This window comes from Oncorhynchus tshawytscha, linkage group LG13 (genome assembly GCF_018296145.1).
Source record: "Oncorhynchus tshawytscha isolate Ot180627B linkage group LG13, Otsh_v2.0, whole genome shotgun sequence".
In the NCBI taxonomy this organism is placed as follows: domain Eukaryota; kingdom Metazoa; phylum Chordata; class Actinopteri; order Salmoniformes; family Salmonidae; genus Oncorhynchus; species Oncorhynchus tshawytscha.
In genome coordinates this window covers 65,331,051-65,351,324 of record NC_056441.1, presented here as the reverse complement: position 1 = coordinate 65,351,324, position 20,274 = coordinate 65,331,051, and the positions used below count along the sequence as shown (strand labels likewise).

The following is a 20,274-nucleotide window of genomic DNA, read 5'->3' as shown; positions in this document are numbered from 1 at the left end:
ACCGCAGCATAATAATGAATGGTGAGTGATTGAAGCAGATAACCACAATACTATTTCTACTGGAAATCACATGCTGAGCCAAGATGACAAAGAAACCAAATCCTCTAAAGTAAACCTTAACGTTCCCTCATTGTTCCTGCCTGGGAGTCTGCGGGGGACTGCAATAAAGACCTTTTAATAACATTGGCCCTGGCGGATCAGGGAACTAAAGCTCTTTGGAGTGCTAACTTCGACTCTGTCTGTCTGTGTTTTGGAAGAGTCAGTCAGCTTGCAGTCTCACAGCAGAACCCATCCCTTTACATTACTGACATTCTGCTTCCTCTCTGACAACAGGGACATATTTGAATGACATGTTACACTGCCTGGGTGAAATGAGAGCATTATTAGAATTGAGCTGTGTTCAGGGGAGGCCAAGGACAGGCACATAGTGTAATGAGCTGTACCCAGGGAGCTGGACTGTGTCCCAAATGGCACCCTATTCCCTATATACTGCACTAGTTTTGATCAGGGCTCACAGGGTTCTGGTCAACAGAAGTGCACTATATAGGGAGTAGGGTGCCAATTGGGATGCCTCCCTAGTCACCAGCAGGGGGTAATTTACAGGTGACTGGAAGGCTATGAAGGCATCAGTAAATAACAGTGTCTGACAGATGTACAATGAGCACGTCCTCACTGTGGGGACCCATGTACTGCTTCTCTGTCGTGACTACAGTCTCCTTAAGTGCTTCGCTAGCAGTCGCAGCTCAGCACCCACTGAACTCACACTCACCACCTCACTGGATCGCTGCCTCTGAACTCCTAATACACTTTAGCATGCTAATGTTCTAGTATAGAGCATGATGGGCCTACTGTATGGGCAATTCTTTTATTGATGGAAAAACTAGCCAGTGTACAGTAACTGAGATGATGAATTAGTGACCAATGGTATTTTTATTGCTTTGTTCAGTGTTAAGCTTGGGGTCCTCTCATGTACAGAGCAGAATTAAGTCCTTATCCTTTCGCTGCACACTGTGGCACAATGGAGAAATCAAGTTTGTAAGAGAGTGATTCTTTCATTACGAATAAAGACTGCCACCATCTTTCCCCCCCAGTACAATCTGATTAAATGCTTAAAAGAAAAGATGGAGTAAGAAGCCAAAAGGTGAATTAAAGAGATTTAGATGTGGTATTCTTTCAGTGGAACCCGGATGAAGAGGTTTAGGAGAGCTACTATTTTAGTGATTTGAAGGCTTTTGCCTTCCTTTTCTAACAGATCAACCCAATACCCTGCTTTTCTCCAGCAATGCAATACTTATAACATTTAAACACAACCTTTGACTTTGGCTGCTAGGCTGGAGAGTGTTATTACCACTCCCCAGCCGCTCTCCGGTTGTGTAATAATGTCTGCTCATTTGTTTTTCATGGGTACTGTATTAAACTCTAAAACTTTCATGTCGACCGTAGTGTGCGAGAGTTTTGTGCATTGAGAAACGGGCCGCCATCAAACCTGACATTCCAAGGGGAATGAGTAGCCTGTGGTCCTTCATTAGCACAATTAGTGGGAATATACTAGGATGGCTAGCTAGCTGCCTGTCTGTCTGTTGGTCTAAGGGTCTGGGGCAAGGGACATGGTGATTCACATGTCCATGCTATGTCTCAAATGGGACCCTATTCCCTATATAGTCCACTACGTTTGGTCTAAATAGTGCACTATATAGGAAATATAGTACCATTTGGGTCCCTTCAGATTCACATTTAAAATAAGGCCTCATCTCAGCCTGACCAGGACATTCATAATTAGTGTGTTGTATGGGTAAGTTACTGGGTAGTCCAGAGACATCAGAAAGTGAGGGTGAATTATGTTGATTGGGGCATGGTTGTAGGCTTAACTATGGTTGTAGGCTAAAGTATTGCTTAACTGGCACACAGATCATATTGAAACTTGAATACGTATGTGAGAAAGTGGGTAAGAGGGTTTTAACCGTACCTTGGCATAGTCCAGGGGCAGCTGGTCCTCTGGGCACTTGAAGACCCCCTCACTGTAAGACACAAGAAGGAAGACATGTTAATTGCCTTCAAAAGCATCACCACCCCATCTCTGCTCTCACACACCCATCCCAACCACACTGCACTGTACAATAAAGCCAGATGAGTTTCTGAGCCACTGGCTTTTATGTAGTTGCCCTTTCATCTTCCCTCCCTCTAGGGATTTATTTCCACAAATTCACAGTTTTATTACTGGACAGGAAAAGAGAACACATTAGAACCTGAACTGTCTATCCATAATACATTAAGGGCTTCTCTCACTCGCCCCCACCCCCGTCCCTCTCTTTCTCTCTCTCATGTCAAAGGTGTTCATTTTTACCCCCATTTTTGAAGGCAGGGGGATGACAAACTGAGCGTGTGTGAAGCGGCTGAAGAGGGCGGTAAAGCCGGGTCTTTCTACCCTCCCTCAGTAAATATTGATTGCTGATTTGCCAGTGAGGCTGGTGGCTTGGCTGGGCGACTAGCTGCTGCCTCTCTATGTTCCTCCCTCCCTCCAGCAGCAATAAAACCCAAAATAAGATCTCTGAGATCTCTGGGTTTATCACACAGGCAGCACCACAAAAAAACAAATTCCCTGCCCTGATTTAGAGGCCTTTTACCAAGGGGCCAGATGAGCTGGGTAGCAGTGGCCCTCAGGTAACAACGCAGCACGTCCCCAGTCCTGATGTCACCATGAAATATTCACTCCGGTAAATAACGGAGATGACGTCACTGCAGTACTATAGGCAGTGGGCTCACTGCGTGCTGAGTCCATAGATCTACTGTACAGCAAAGCCAGTCAATCAGTGACACAAAGAGCAACTTTAAAAGGTAATCAGTGGCTGATCCCCTGAGATGCATTAGGCCTCGAACATACCAATAGCGTTTGCCTGCCGAGAGTACTCGCAAACTGACTGCAAACTAATTTTACATATAGAATCGCGTGACAATGTCGCCAGTCAGATGTCAACAGCGCGCTGAACGATCGATAGACGAATGGGAAATCCACATTCGGTGCGATGTGTGCACCCTTTAAAGAGATGTGTCGGTAGTGTAGTGGTAGGCTGCAGGCCCCCTGCTGAGCCATAGGGGTGGCTGGGTCAGGGATCAGGGGGGATCAAGAGGGTCCGTCAGTCAGTGACATGAGATGAGGATGTACATCCCTTTCATCGTGGCCCAGTGCACATACATGAGATCGCAATGTCATTATCATAGGCCGCAGACAGACAGGCATGTTGTTGCAACAATGCCCATATTGATAGAGGTACTGTAACGCAAATGGTGAAATGCTCCTTTGCTTTGCATACATTTTCATTGCCCACGGGTGTGAGAGAGACTAAAATAACCTCAGTGTTTTGGGTTAAAGCAACAAGGCCCTGAAGCTCCATCTGTCCTACTACCATGTACTAGGTAAACAACAGAAAGACATCTTTTAATGAACAAACTTCTTCTGACCTCTCCATTCTCCATTCTCCATTAATAGATTAATGGGAAAACAAACAGCCCCAAGGGGGCAGGGAGGGCAGTGGTCTCTGCTCCCAGGGTCCTACAATGGGTTCTTCCCAAATTGCACCCTATCCCCTATGTAGTACACTACTTTTGCACTATTTAAGGAATAGGTTGCCATTTGGGATGCACACAATGTGCCTATTGACCAGGGCCCTTGTTACCCTGTTGTCTAGTTGGCCTCAATGTCACATGACAGAGCCTGAGGCCAATGGGAGTGGACCAGAGACCCAGGGACATGTGATGTTGGGACACATGATCAATGATCACCCTGCACTTTGCCCTGGCTGGAATGCCTGGCCTGTCTCCCCAGCTGCTGTGGAATCAGCTGCACACAGAACAACAGACCAGAGGGGTGACGGGGAGATAGAGGTGAGGGAGGTGAGTTTAATGCATTACGAGACAGCAGTAATTCCAGTCCATTAGGGTCACTCTGTCAGCAGGGAGCTGGAGAGCAATTAATAAACAACAATTGCAGCTTTTAAAAAAAACATTATTGATCCCCAGGGGAGAGAGCCCAGTCAGCAGAACATCTATGTACTGTGAAATCATTTACTCATCTCCGTCATTTGAGCCTCATCTATTTGATGTTGATGATAAGTTTTAGAGCCACAGGGCCGGACTGCATGACGCAGAGCTGTGGGCTACATCCCAAACAACACCCTACATACTGCACTTTTTTTTTATTACCAGGGCCCACAAAAGTAGTGCAATGTATAGGGAATAGGCGGCCATTTGGGACATGGGGATGTGTAGTGACTGTTTCCCCATATAGAGGAAGGAAATAGGAACAGAGAGAAAGGTGCTCCTTGCTGGACTAGACAGGGGAGATGTAAGCAGTGCAGGAAAGCAGGGTTTACAGCTAAAGACCTACCCAGCCGGCTCCTCTGCTCTACCTGACACAGAGGCAGACAGGCGAAAAGAGCATCGTCACAGGCTGTCAGGATGATTCCCTCCCTGCTTCGCAGAGAAAGACCTGCAGCCACACATTCATCTGCTTGGCCCGCTGTTCATAATGCTACCCGACTCTCCAGCCAGCTTGTTTGTGGAGCTCACTGCCACTTTGTGAATGCACATTAGCAGAGAGAGGTGGGGGCATTGGAATAATAATAGCTTCTATACAAGTCTTCCCCTTCTCTTGACAAACCATTTCTATGACTACTTGAAGGCCTCCTTACAGTGGAGTAAGATTGCACTAATTACCGTTCAATGCCCTTGACTACTTCAATGCCCACCTCTAATCACTCAGCACTGTGCAGCTGTGAGAGGATAAACAATATTGTAACACAGAAAAAAGAGAAAAGTCCTTTGCATACATACAGTACAGCCTGGTCACCCACAGGGTCCTTGCACCCTGTCCACTTGACTCACAAACCAACAACACTACTGATACCAACAGCTTCACTACAACTAGGACACAGTTTCATGGGAGAAAAATACGTGTCTACTAGGATACACAGGGCAGAGATAACAGTGCCTGACTTGTACAAATCAATGATTATACAGGGTGAGAGGCTGATAAACAACAATCACTCATGTTGGGAAAGCACTGCAGACAGAACAGCTCAGTAACCACATACATGGAACTCTATTCCACATCAAGTAACTCATGCAAACAGTAAAATTAGAATTTAAAAAATAGATACAAATTAGAGGTCGACCGATTATGATTTTTCAATGCCGATACCAATACTGATTATTGGAGGACCAAAAAAAGCCGATACCGATGAATCGGCCGATTTAAAAAGAGATATTTTTATTTATTTATTATTTGTAATAATGACAAATACAACAATAATGAATAAACATTTATTTTCACTTAATATAATACATCAATAAAAATAAATTTAGCCTCAAATAAATAATGAAACATGTTCAATTTGGTTTAAATAATGCAAAAACAAAGTGTTGGAGAAGAAAGTAAAAGTGCAGTATGTGTCATGTAAAAAAGCTAACGTTTAAGTTCCTTGCTCAGAACATGAGAAGATATGAAAGCTGGTGGTTCCTTTTAACATGAGTCTTCAATATTCCCAGTTAAGAAGTTTTAGGTTGAGGTTATTATAGGAATTATCGGACTATTTCTCTCTATACCATTTGTATTTCATATACCTTTGACTATTGGATGATCTTATAGGCACTTTAGTATTGCCAGTGTAACAGTATAGCTTCCATCCCTCTCCTCGCCCCTACCTGGGCTCGAAACAGGAACACATCGACAACAGCTACCCTCGAAGCCACAAAAGCTGTGGCCCTATCAGAGCAAGGGGAACAACTTCTCCAAGTCTCAGAGCGAGTGACGTCAACGATTGAAACGCTATTAGCGCGCACCCCGCTAACTAGCTAGCCATTTCACATCGGTTACACCAGCCTAATCTCGGGAGTTGATAGGCTTGAAGTCATAAACAGCTCAATGCTTGAAGCATTGCTAAGAGCTGCTGGCAAACGCACAAAAGTGCTGTTTGAATGAATGCTTATGATTATGCTGCTACCTACCATCGCTCAGTCAGACTGCTCAATCAAATCATAGACTTAATTATAACATAATAACACACAGAAATACGAGCGTTTTGTCACACCCTGACCATAGTTTGCTTTGTATGTTCTATGTTTTGTTTGGTCAGGGTGTGATCTGAGTGGGCATTCTATGTTGTGTGTCTAGTTTGTCTGTTTCTGTGTTTGGTCTGATATGGTTCTCAATCAGAGGCAGGTGTTAGTCATTGTCTCTGATTGGGAACCATATTTAGGTAGCCTGTTTGGTGTTGGGTTTTGTGGGTGATTGTTCCTGTCTTTGTGTTTGTTACACCAGATAGGGCTGTTTTCGGTTTTTCACGTTTCTTGTTTTTGTATATTGTTCTATTTTCATCTTAATTAAAGATGTATCAAAATAACCACGCTGCGTTTTGGTCCGCCTCTCCCTCAACAGAAGAATCCCGTGACACGTTTGGGCATTAATATGGTCGAATCCGGAAACTCTCGAAAACAAAACGTTTATTCTTTCAGTGAAATACGGAACCGTTCTGTATTTTATCTAACGGGTGGCATCCCTAAGTCTAAATACTGCTGTTACATTGTACAACCTTCAATGTTACGTCACAATTCTGGCAAGTTAATTACGGTCTTTGTTAGGAATAAATGGACTTCACACAGTTCGCAACGATCCAGGCGGCCCAAACTGCTGCATATACCCTGACCTCTTGCACGGAACGCAAGAGAAGTGACACAATTTCCCCTAATAATAAGAAATGAATGTTAGCAGGCAATATTAACTAAATATGCAGGTTTAAAAATATATACTTCTATATATTTTAAAGGCATTGATGTTTAACGTTAGGTTTGGTGCAACGACCGTGCTAAATCATCACCCGTTTGGCGAAGTAGGCTGGGATTCGCTGAGAAATTTCACAGGCACCGCATCAATTATATGCAACGCAGGACACGCTAGATAAACTAGTAATATCATCAACCATGTGTAGTTAACTAGTGATTATGTGAAGACTGATTGTTTTTTATAAGTTTAATGCTAGCTAGCAACTTACCTTGGCTTCTTGCTGTCCTCACGTAACAGGTAGTCAGCCTGCCACGCAGGCTCCTCGTGGAGTACAATGTAAGGCAGGTGGTTAGAGCATTGGACTAGTAACCGGAAGGTTGCAAAAACGAATCCCCGAGCTGACAAGGTAAAAATCTGTTCTGCCCCTGAACAAGACAGTTAACCCACCGTTCCTAGGCAGTCATTGGAAATAAGAATGTGTTAACTGACTTGCCTAGTTAAATAAAAGGTGTAACTTTTTTATTTTACTTATTTTTTTAATTAATTTTTTTAAATGGTTAAAAAAAACTTATTTTTTTTAATTTAAATCGGCCAAATCGGTGTCCAAAAATACTGATTTCCGATTGTTAGGGCCGATAACTTGAAATCGTCCCTAATTAATCGGCCATTCTGATTAATCAGTCGACCTCTAATACAAATACACCTTATGGAGCAGCGGGGACTGTGAAACAGCACAAACATACGCAATATAATACACACTTGTACACATGGATTTTGTGTTGTAGATATGTGGTAGTGGAGTAGGAGCCTGAGGGCACACACTAAGTGTTCTAATGCTTTTAGAATTGTATAACTGCCTTCATTTGTAGAATGGGGATCCATAATAAATACAAATAGCGTGTTTAATATAATCAGCACATTAAAATGTCAATGGGTTCCCATCCTTTCCCTGTCTCTCATATTGTGAGAGTAGCCTAGGCTCCACAGCTGTTGTGCTGCAGCACAGGGAGGCCAACATCAGATCCAGCAGGCCCCTGGACCAAAACAGCAGAAGGCCAGATGAGTATGCCCCACAGCTAATTACATGTTCAAAATCACCCCACTTATCTGGTTAGACAACAGCCTTCTCCCCAGCTCTAATTAGGGGCATTTCCCAATTCCCCTCCATGAGTGAAAGTCCCCCCCCTCATTACCCTAGTATTTCCCTGGACCATCCCCCACTCCCCAGACCCTAATTGCACCCCCTCTCTTGCCCTCAAAACCTCTTGTAGGCCCGGAGAGCAGATTAAACAGCCATCCATTGAGCCCAGTGATAGTGATGAGGACTGAAGGTCACCCTCCATATGCCTCCTGATAGGCAGACGGCCACTGAGAAAAACAAGACAAAGCCCCCAGGTTTGGTTGGCCTGCAGAAGACTGCAAACGTCCTGTCAGGGACAGTACAGTACAGCCATCACACACAGAGAAAGAGGAGATGGCTCCTGATGGCTGCTACCTCACCGACTGAGGCCTAAGAATGACCCTGAAGCCTGATCTCTTGACTACCAGGGAGACCCCTGACCCTGTTTACAATAAGAGGGAATGGCTGTGGAGAGCTAAACAAACACCTCTCAGAGGAGTTTGAGAGTTCTGGAAAGCAGGACGTCTACAACACTAACATCCAAAAGAGAGTTTTACTATTACTGTGAGAGGTTGTATGCATCCCAAATGGTACATTATTAACTAAATAGTGCACTACGTTTGACAAGGACCCATAGGTCATTTGGGACTCAGCAGAGGTCTTTTCAAACTCAGAGATCTCATCAAGAAAATTGACTGGGTCGTCTGGCTAGTAACTGTATCAGGCCTGGCTTGCTGGTCTTCTCTGGAAGCTTACTCTGAGGTTTTATGTTCATCTTCATGCCAAATCATTTTCTTTTCAAGTAAAGAAGTGGATTAACTATGCTACACAAACAAGATCTTAATGCCACCAGTTCCCTTTATTCAGGCTTCCTGGCTTTCAGTCTCCCAGCTGATCCCAATTCCATGCTTCTGCTGCCAGAATGTTGGGAGAAAACAGGAATCTTGTTTCATCTCAGCAGGAGTTCCCTTAATCTCCCAAATCCAACAGTTCTTTTGTATGTGTATATGAATGTGTGTGTGTGTGTTACAACTCACATCAAATTATCAGCCTGTAGTTTCCAACAGTAATGAGACTGTCATTATAACTGCCCTTTACAAGTCTGCCTGTTGACAGACTAGCCTCCTGTCCAGGAGGTGTACTTGTACATCGAGCTGCCTCACGCTACAGAAACACAACCCTAAAGGCCATTCTGTATTGGACAATATAATATATACACAATAAACCTATCCTATGCAATGCTGAAGGGGAGAACATTTTAACACTTGCCAGTTAAATGAAATGACCGGTCGTCAACTACATGTTCTGTTGTTTATATGATTCACAGTAGTAGCATTTAGAGATAATTAAAGGACTCTCATGCAAAGATAGAGAGCCTCTAACACATTTGACTAAATATCTTTTTATTTATAGAAGAGGCAAATGAGATTAGAGAAGTGATCCGAAGTACAGGCCATATCCACATGAGTGAAGAGGTTTGTAGGACAGTGGAGGGAGAGATGGAGGGAGTCATTAGGCACCGGGTGAAAGAATGCCCCCAAGTCAAAGAACAATCAGAAGGTGCTTCCCAAATGGCACCCTATTCCCTACAGTGCACGATTTTTGGCTAGCTATTCCCTATAGTGTCCTATTTTTGGCTAGAGGCCTATAAACCCTGGTCAAAATAAGTGCACGATATAGGGCAAAGTGTGCGATTTGTTTTGACGCAATCAGAGGGATCTCCTGGATGAGGAAGGAGGTGGAGGACACGGGGTGAAGCAGGTGTTTCTGTCTATGGAACCCGATACGATGGGAGGGTAATGTTCCCTACTCCAGCTAAATGCTGACTCAGTTTACAGCCTGGACAAAGGCAGGGTTAGCATCCCAAATGGCTGCCTATTCCCTACATAGCGCACTACTTTTGACCTGGACCCATATGGGAATAGGGTGCCACTTGGGACACAGGGAGGCTCACATCAGCCTTCTTCTTTGTCCCTGGGAGGAGAAGGAACTACCTCCACTTTCTCTATGCATGAATGACATCACCGGTTAACTCCTCACTACCTGACTGGTTCAGAGAATTCTGGAGTTTAGTTTACTGTAGCATGACGACTTGTGTGAAATTTCACACTTCTGAAAATGAATCAGAGATGAGTTAAACAGAGTTCAACAGGATTATGTTGTGCAGAAACCCATGACCTTTGATAGGCCAATCATATCCTTAGGGTTTTGGGGATAAATCCAAACACAGTTGGCTACAGTACTTCACGTGCAGCAAGGAAGCATGTTTGAATCAACATGCTGTGAAGTTTATTTTAGTTTAATTTAGTTGAGTACATACATCTTGTTATGTTTTGACTTTTTTAATCAGGGTTTGATTGACTGATGCATAGAGGACATGCTTGTACAGCAAATGTAATTTGTAAAATCATATTTGACTCACATCATTGGTGTTTGCAATGTCCAGTCAGTGACAGCTTAATGTGAACTGACCATGTCTGTATATCTGAAGGTCACAGACATCAACAAGAGTTGATTCAGCCTTATAGGTATTAGGCCTAGTTCCTCAAGATCCAGTTTGGATCTACAACCTACGTTTTCTGTATCTACTCTAAAAACAGACAGACACTCTTAAGACATTTCATGAGTCTTTCTACTGTTGTTCTTAGCAACAATAGCACAACAATAGCACAAATGATTCAAGTGGAGGAAAGCTGACTAGGCCTCATACTACAATGACAAATGTGTGGGTAGTTGTCTGGTAGCATTTCCATGGCTCTCTTGCTCCTCCTGCTCTCTCTTCAACATACTGTATGTGTCCCAAATGACACCCTATTCCCAACTGGCACCCTTTTCCCTATATAGAGCCATACAGGCCCTGGTCAAAAGTATACCACTATATATGGGAAAGGGTGCCATTACAGACGCAGGTATTGATCATGGGACAGCTCTGCAGAAAAATGCACAAAGATGGAAGTTGTTTAGATGCAAGGGACGGCACGATTTCACGCCACTTACGTAACGACATTCATTTTTCTTTGCAGTTCTCTAAACACTCAAACACATCTGTCAGCTAATTCACACAGTCCTGGCACGTTCAAAGGTTAGCGAAATATCAATTTGTTTTTCAAATGCCATCTTTGTTTAACAGCACTAACGCAGGCAGTTGTTCAAGGGTAATACTGTGTTAAAGTATATTTTCCAAGGGTTTTAGAATTGCAATAGTGTCAAAATTAAGCTTTTGGATCCTGCTGTGAATTGCATGCATGGCAGCAGCTCTTTTCCCCGAGTAGAGCTTAGGGGAACAAGCTAGCACGTCAAAACTGACAAAAAAAATGGGCAAAGCTATGTTCGCTGACATCCTTGTAAGAAAAGGAACAGACGGCTAGTTCTTTGACTTTTATGATATCAGACGTCTGTTCTGAGCCACAGGCAGTTCCCCGAGAATACATAATGGAATAGGATCTGCACACTGTTCAGGGGGGGATTTGAAGTGGTTGATCGGTTTGAATCCAGGAGCGTCTGCTCTACACCGTTAGGATACACTGTGACTCATAGTGGCACAGCTCTGATGCAAGTCGACTGTGTTCTGGCGTAACAGAAAACACTGACTCCCAAAAGCATCCAGCCACCTGCCAGGGCACAGATGAGAGGGGGAACGGAAGGAGGGAGGGTGAGAGGGAAGGATGCAGCCATCTGCAAATTGGGCTCAAGTCTCTTAGACACCATAATCCATGGTTAAGTGTGTGAGAAGAGGGGAGACTAAGTTTACACTCCCTCACAATCCCTGTTGCCATCTCATTCCATCAATGTGACTGTGTTATAGACATGGAGTCTTCATCAGGGGAACCAGGCCCTTAGAATCTTCACGTAGCCACAACTGCCAACCCAGCAGACCTCGCGATATGAAACCCTTTCTTGTCGACTTTGTATTTTTGTAATACACAATCGTTTGAAAATACTGTCAACTGATTTGTTTTATGGTTTCCTTGTTCTCGCTTGAACTGGCTAACCTTGACTGGGGATCTATAGCTCAGCTGGCAGGGTTATGTGCTTCATTGGGTTTGTAATGAATCCTCTTCCAATGGGAAGGACTGCATACAAGTGTGGATTTAACTTTACTATTTAGCCTACATGTACATGGATGGTACTTGAATTAGATAAATACATTAGCAAATGTAATGTATTCATGGCTCTAAATAAAAAAATGTAATTGCTACCAACTTAACAATGTTAGGAGGGCCACATGAAATTTAGGAGCAACAGAAAAACATACAGTGCCTTGCGAAAGTATTCAGCCCCCTTGAACTTTGCGACCTTTTGCCACATTTCAGGCTTCAAACATAAAGATATAAAACTGTTTTTTTTGTGAAGAATCAACAACAAGTGGGACACAATCATGAAGTGGAACGACATTTATTGGATATTTCAAACTTTTTTAACAAATCAAAAACTGAAAAATTGGGCGTGCAAAATTATTCAGCCCCCTTAAGTTAATACTTTGTAGCGCCACCTTTTGCTGCGATTACAGTTGTAAGTCGCTTGGGGTATGTCTCTATCAGTTTTGCACATCGAGAGACTGACATTTTTTCCCATTCCTCCTTGCAAAACAGCTCGAGCTCAGTGAGGTTGGATGGAGAGCATTTGTGAACAGCAGTTTTCAGTTCTTTCCACAGATTCTCGATTGGATTCAGGTCTGGACTTTGACTTGGCCATTCTAACACCTGGATATGTTTATTTTTGAACCATTCCATTGTAGATTTTGCTTTATGTTTTGGATCATTGTCTTGTTGGAAGACAAATCTCCATCCCAGTCTCAGGTCTTTTGCAGACTCCATCAGGTTTTCTTCCAGAATGGTTCTGTATTTGGCTCCATCCATCTTCCCATCAATTTTAACCATCTTCCCTGTCCCTGCTGAAGAAAAGCAGGCCCAAACCATGATGCTGCCACCACCATGTTTGACAGTGGGGATGGTGTGTTCAGGGTGATGAGCTGTGTTGCTTTTACGCCAAACATAACATTTTGCATTGTTGCCAAAAAGTTCAATTTTGGTTTCATCTGACCAGAGCACCTTCTTCCACATGTTTGGTGTGTCTCCCAGGTGGCTTGTGGCAAACGACACTTTTTATGGATATCTTTAAGAAATGGCTTTCTTCTTGCCACTCTTCCATAAAGGCCAGATTTGTGCAATATACGACTGATTGTTGTCCTATGGACAGAGTCTCCCACCTCAGCTGTAGATCTCTGCAGTTCATCCAGAGTGATCATGTGCCTCTTGGCTGCATCTCTGATCAGTCTTCTCCTTGTATGAGCTGAAAGTTTAGAGGGACGGCCAGGTCTTGGTAGATTTGCAGTGGTCTGATACTCCTTCCATTTCAATATTATCGCTTGCACAGTGCTCCTTCGGATGTTTAAAGCTTGGGAAATCTTTTTGTATCCAAATCCGGCTTTAAACTTCTTCACAACAGTATCTCGGACCTGCCTGGTGTGTTCCTTGTTCTTCATGATGCTCTCTGCGCTTTTAACGGACCTCTGAGACTATCACAGTGCAGGTGCATTTATACAGAGACTTGATTACATACAGGTGGATTGTATTTATCATCGTTAGTCATTTAGGTCAACATTGGATCATTCAGAGATCCTCACTGACCTTCTGGAGAGAGTTTGCTGCACTGAAAGTAAAGGGGCTGAATCATTTTGCACGCCCAATTTTTCAGTTTTTGATTTGTTAAAAAAGTTTGAAATATCCAATAAATGTCGTTCCACTTCATGATTGTGTCCCACTTGTTGTTGATTCTTCACAAAAAAATACAGTTTTATATCTTTATGTTTGAAGCCTGAAATGTGGCAAAAGGTCGCAAAGTTCAAGGGGGCCGAATACTTTCGCAAGGCACTGTATATATATATTTTTTTACATTGATTGAGAAACAGGATATATTGGGCCTATATGAATTCTAGCTACTTTTGAAGCACATGTTGTGCCCTAGAAACTAATATGTAACACCGCAAACACAGTTTATTATAAAAGCTAAAATACCTGTCATTGAAATTACAAAGTCATTTGCGGAATATTATATGTCTACATTGTGTAAAAGCACTATTTCCCTATTGAGATGCATTACATTGAAAATTGTACACCGTCTCTTTAAAAACGTCAGGTTTTTGATGATGACATGCAAGAGAACTGTCATTAATTTATTGCCATGATCAAAGATGATGGATATACTGACAAGATACATGTCTCTCCTCCCTAACAATGGGAGTCGTTGTCCACAAAGCGGCATGGCGGTCTGTCAAGCTCCTGCCTATCCTTTCTTTTGATTGGTGGATACATCTCATTATTGTAATCATTTTGTGAATATTCAATGAGGATTTTGACGTGAACCACCTGTAGTCAATGGAGAGATGCTATGCTACTAGCCTCATGCCATGAATATGCATAGCCATCTAGTGCTGAGCGGTTAGTGCTTATTGAGGTCGGTTCGATTATTTAAAAAATAATCATGGTAACACAGAATAAAACAATGAATAAAAGTCCCATGATGGTAGTGACTGCCCATTACTGCTTATCACTTAACATAACTTTAATAAAATATTTCAGTTGTGTATATTACATTTGATAACTTTATTATTTAATTCCAAATCATCATCTCTATAGAGCTGCTGCCTATGCTTTCAGACATTTTAGTAGTTCTTCAAAGTTTTATTTATTATTTATTTAACCAGGTAGGCAAGTTGAGAACAAGTTCTCATTTACAATTGCGACCTGGCCAAGATAAAGCAAAGCAGTTTGACACATACAACAACAGAGTTACACATGGAGTAAAACAAATATACATTATAAATAAGTCTATATACGATGTGAGCAAATGAGGTGAGATAAGGGAGGTAAAGGCAAAAAAAAAGGCCATGGTGGCAAAGTAAATACAATATAGCAAGTAAAACACTAGAATGGTAAAGTAAATAAGGCATACTTTAATGACTGCTGAATACCAACTATCAAATCACTTAGATCATGTATTTTCTGGTAGATATAACCACACAAACTAATAGCTGCTCACTATATCCCCTCATGAACTTGCATTGTTCTGTGTCTTCTGTAGTAGGCGTAAAAGAAAGAGACCTGATAAGTAGATGCGCAATGGATTATAGTAATTGTAGTTAGTTTAGCGCATAGAACGTGGTAATTATGTAGAATATTGGCCTGTTGGAAACTACAACTCCCTACTACATTGCACAGTTCAGGCTGGATCTGATATATTTCTAGAGATGAGCTCACAGAAGAAAAAAACGAACTAAATGAAATTCTAATAATTGAACTGACGTCGGACAACAAAAAACAACGGAAATTAAATCGCTCAGCACTACTATCGAGGCAACTCCGATATAAAGTGTTTTTTCTCTCAAAGATACCGGGATGTCACGTGTCCTACTTATATCAGTACACTTGTAACAACTTAAGCATTACGAAACTTCTATTAGATCAAATAAACTTCATGTAGCAAAAAACCTGTTTGGTGGGTAAAACAATGAAGAAAAAAAACAGCACATGCTGGCGGGAGACAGATATTTTGCCAAATCGGGCAACAACAAAAAAAATGACCTCTGCATCGTTCAGCCATCCCTACGGAAAAAAATGGATAGGGAAAGAATAGGGTTTTGGAATAAATGCCAAAATAAGGTCCGAGGTCAACACAGACTTAGGAGATATATGTTCTATGAGATAATATCAGTCAGGTAACATGACCTTTATGAATTATGAAGCCTTTGTGTTTTATATGGTGTTTTTTATTACATAAATTCTTCAAAATAAGTGACATTAGCTGATGAAGATTATCTCATAGAACAAAACGTATAAGATCTCCCAAGCCTGTGTTTACCACAGACCTCATATTCGGCGTCTATCCAAAAACCATAGAAAAACTCCAGTCATGTCTCCCATAGGCTTTGTCCAACGAACCATGGCGGAGTTAGTGCCAACAAAAAGACACCATTACTATTTCTCTCTATTGATTTCCTGAAGAAGCAATCCCTTTTCCATTCTTTCTGGGGCCCCAAATGTTTGGATATAGTGGTAAAGTTATGAGATAGTTAGCCAGCCAATGAGGTAAAATGACTAAACAAAGTGTAAACAAATGGTTAATGCAAGTAGTTGTAGGATGACCCACGACATGGTTTATGAATGTAAAGTTTTGTCCCAGAGACCCGCTATAAGCAGGGTTTCCCAAACTCGGTCCTGGGGCCATCCCCCTGGGTGCACATTTTAGTCACAGATAGAACAGGGAGACAGATATTTCACTGGATGTATAAACGTGAAGCATCTGGTTGGCATGTCCACTCACTACCAAATATGTAACCGAAATATGGTAGTGAGAGGAAGCCTACTAGCGGGCAGTGGGAGAAGATGGAACGAGGTGGATTTTGGCAGACATTCTGCACATTTTGTCATTGATTAAACATTTGATCTCAATACAGTTTTTGGTTCCCAAAACTAAAAATATGTTGTGAACAGAGTGGACTAAGTTTTGTAGACTTTACCCTTTGCAAAAGTTTGTTTTAAATCACGCTGTTTTAGGAGCGCAATGGCGAATTTAGTTATCGCACACAACAGAGTAGGCATTTCCTAACGGAAATATGCAGATGTATACCAGAACGCGCCAATAGGCTATTGCTAACGTGTGCTTGGCTCTTCCCACCTCCTTGCTTGTTCTGACCACTATGACTAATTTGTTCCCATTGGAAACAACAAGCTGTGGTCTCTCTTGGTTTATCTTTGTTTAGTTTTTTGCCCTAGCACTACACACCTGATTCATAACCAACTCATCTGAATCAGCTATGTAAAAACATGCACCCAGGGGGGTCCCCAGGAACGAGTTTGGGAAACCCTGCACTATAGGAAGATAAACATTGTGCCGGTAATATGGGTCAGATCTTTTGACATGGTTGGGTTAGAAGCATGCCGTTTTCTCTGTAGTTAAGGGTGCAACCATGACGCTAACAAATCTGCACTCGCTCGTTTCTCTAGGGCACTCAAACAATGGTGCAGCGAAGCCTTGTCATTACAACAATTACTATCTGAGAAATGTTTTTCATAGTCTCACAGTTGTCCCAAAATAAAACTCCTGGTCGCACAGGAAAATATTTGGTCGGATATTTCGGCCAAATTGGTCAAACTTTAGAGCCCTGAATGCCTTCCCACATCATTTCCCCACCTAAATTCTTCCCAGGATTATATTCTGCCTGCATGAAAGAGGTACAAGGAAATCAATTCAATTTCATTAACTCCTGCTGATCTGGGTCCAGGGTGGGGGTTGAGATGGAGAACGGTTCCATCAATCCTACTGAGAACTAGCTGGGCTCTGGCTGCATACCACGCATGACTGCAGCCGCCCTCATACTCAACACACTCACAGCATAGACAAAGTATACACAGCCAAGAAACCCCTTAGAGACACACACTGTACACACACCACCATGCAGGACCAGCAGTATCACTGCTCTGAGAAGTTCAGTTGAATCCATGAGAACCCATCTAAGAATGGGGGCTTGATGAGAGCATACAAATTAGAAGCTTGTCTTTTGATCTTTAGTTTGAGTTGCATCCCAAATGGCACCCTATTCCCAATATAGTACACTACATTTGACCAGAGCCCTATGGGCCCTATATAGGGAATAGGGTAACATTTGAGATGCACCCTGGGTGTAGAGATAGTGGAGTGGGGTGGGCTGAGCTTCTCACAGGGCTTGGCTACTACCAGGGGCCAATGAAGGTCCTGGGTTTGACATGGCACACATGTGAGAAGGAGCCACTAGCCTCTGAAGAAGTGTTAAGAGCTCATGTCAAGGTATTAGATGTGTGAAACACCACAGTCTTGTCAGTACTGTTTGTTCCTGCTCTCTTTACTACCATCACAACTTTGGTAAACTGGGGCACTAGAAGAAAGAGTGGAATCTTCAGTTTACACATATTGGACTCAAATTAGTGTACACACACAGTAAATTAATTTCCTCACACATGCAAATTTGAGCCGTTTTGATGACAGATCTAATTGTAGCTTTGCTTCAGGGGGCAGATGTCTGCTGTGGGGGTGATCTGCAATGCGCGAGGCCTGCTGCCTTTGAAAAGTTATGGTGCCGCCACAGTAATCCTGAAGAATGCTAACCAACGCTGGGCAGTGGGGCTCAGAGACTGGTTTATGACTAGCCCGGGTGCTGACTGGCTTAATAAAAGAGGCACTTCGTCTTATCACACACACATAGCATAGGACTGAGAGACTGTCCTGCCATCACTCCTCAAACACTGAGGATTTGTCCCAATTGGCAATCTATTCCTTATGTAGTGCACTACTTTTGACCAGGGCCCAACCTGAGTCAGCTACTGGAGCCAGAAAGTAAAGCATACAGCAACACAGTAAATCTGAGAGGTAAAGGTAACACCCTGCCCCCCTCTCAAACTCACAGGAGGTATTCAGACTCCTCTTACAAACGCTTCACTAATCTCAGGTATTCACCGTCAGGATATCCGGCAGATGAGAAGAGTGTAGGTTTGGTCTTAATCCTGAGGGATGAGAGAAACAGAAGACTACTATTCCATCCCTGGAGGATAAAGGACTGCTTCTTAAAGCACTGCCTGTGATTAGCTGGAGGTATCCGCTCCTTAATGCAGAGGTGAGATGGTTCCTCGTTGGGAAATGAAGTATATTTGAGACCTCATGGGACAGCCTACTTTAGGGATAAAGACTGCAGCATCCCTGAGAGAGTAAGTCAATCCACTGCACATTCTAACAAAGGCAAAAAGCTTTAAGACTGCTCAAGATTACAATTGAACTTTTCACTACTTACCACAAAAGTTGCCTTGATACTTATGACCAAAACTGAAGTATGATGTAATAAGCAGACACATACAGTATACCGTAGAGGTTTCCCCCAGAAGGCATCCCACCACCAAACAACACGGCAAGAGTACTGTGAGTAGAGCATCTATCAACCTCTAGAAATGAATGTTTGGCGAAATACAAAGCCTCGAGTCCATAGCTATAAACCAGGCCCAGAGATAATACACCAGGGACACAGAGTACTGAGAGTGATGAATAAGCCCATGGCTAGTTAGCGTCCTCCATCAGCATGTATCCCCAGAGTAATCTTCCCCCTGAGCGCTTGTAAAGAGTTTTAAAACCACACTGAGATCGGTTACTCCCAAGCCGAGACAAAAGGTTCTCTCCATAAAGTATTACTGGCGGCTGGCCAACTACAGGTAATATATCGATCACAAGCCACTTAGCGGTTTAGTTTCTAAATTAGGCATCCTTGAAAATGTTCTTAGTCCAAGGCGCTACACTACAGTCAGTGACCTTCCAGCCCAGTTCATCTTGATTTACCTGCTCCCTGACATGACAGAGCACATTATACTGTCATTTAGTCATTCTGTTGGTTGAGCACACTCCTTAGTGACCATTATTCTGTGCTCACTGAGGCATAAGGGGAGTCAGGCAGAGCCCCTTTGATTGCCTGGACAGCCAAGCCATCTACTCCACGGTGTAGTAGAAACCAGTGCTTCGTCCATCACTGATATAATGCACTCATAACAGTGACTGTTGTTCCTAATCCTCGCACAGAGCAAGGATGAGTGATAAACAAATGAAAAATAAAAATTACACTTCTCTTTTCCTACTAGCACAGACTTTGCTGATAGCTACTTTGAGGAAAACTTTACTTACACTGACTGTGATATGTGGTTGTCTCCCCCTAGCTATCTTAAGATGAACACACTGACTGTGAGTCACTCTTGATAAGAGCGTCTGCTAAATGACTAAAATGTAAATGTAAGGAGGTCCTACAGAAAGAGAGACTACACTGAGGAAAGCAGACAACATGATCTGAAGTGTCCTGACCCTCTAACCCTGTGTCAACTTCTTTTGTCACACTGGTCTATTGAAAAGTTTAGGCGATGACAAAAAACAGACACAAATTATGGAGAACAACAATGGCCTGCATACAGGATCACATGGTGGCAGGCAAACATTAGCACTGTGCTAATCCAGGGAGCTGGTGGCTAAAGGCAGATTACCTCACCAACTCCATACTGCTTCTCCCTAGCACTCTGCCCCAGGGATAGCAGGTGGGTTGAACACATAATCCCTCCCTGCTACTAATAATATCTTATGGACTACAGATCATTTGATTAGTCTGCATCTGTTCTCAAGCCTGCACAGAGACATGTAACATGTAGCAAAATGTTAGCGTTGGCTAAAGATGGCACTGGTGAGACTTATTTTTGTATAATAAGCTTTCATCACTACTCAGTGCCTTCAAAACATTCACTGTGTGATATAGATCAGCAGAATGCAATAAAATACTTTAAAAAAGGTTGAACCTTTATTTAACTAGGCAAGTCAG

The 20,274-nt window shown here is 42.7% G+C and overlaps 1 protein-coding gene across 1 annotated transcript in view; it reads right to left on the bottom strand.

Annotated features, from left to right (window-relative positions):
- The window catches only part of LOC112265512 (TNF receptor-associated factor 4), a 44,396-nt gene that overhangs the window by 8,021 nt on the left and 16,101 nt on the right, over nucleotides 1-20,274 (bottom strand). Inside the window, exon 2 of the mRNA XM_024442875.2 lies at nucleotides 1,967-2,018. Within this exon, the coding sequence (XP_024298643.1) occupies nucleotides 1,967-2,018 (52 nt within the window). The remainder of the gene's footprint in view (nucleotides 1-1,966; nucleotides 2,019-20,274) is intronic.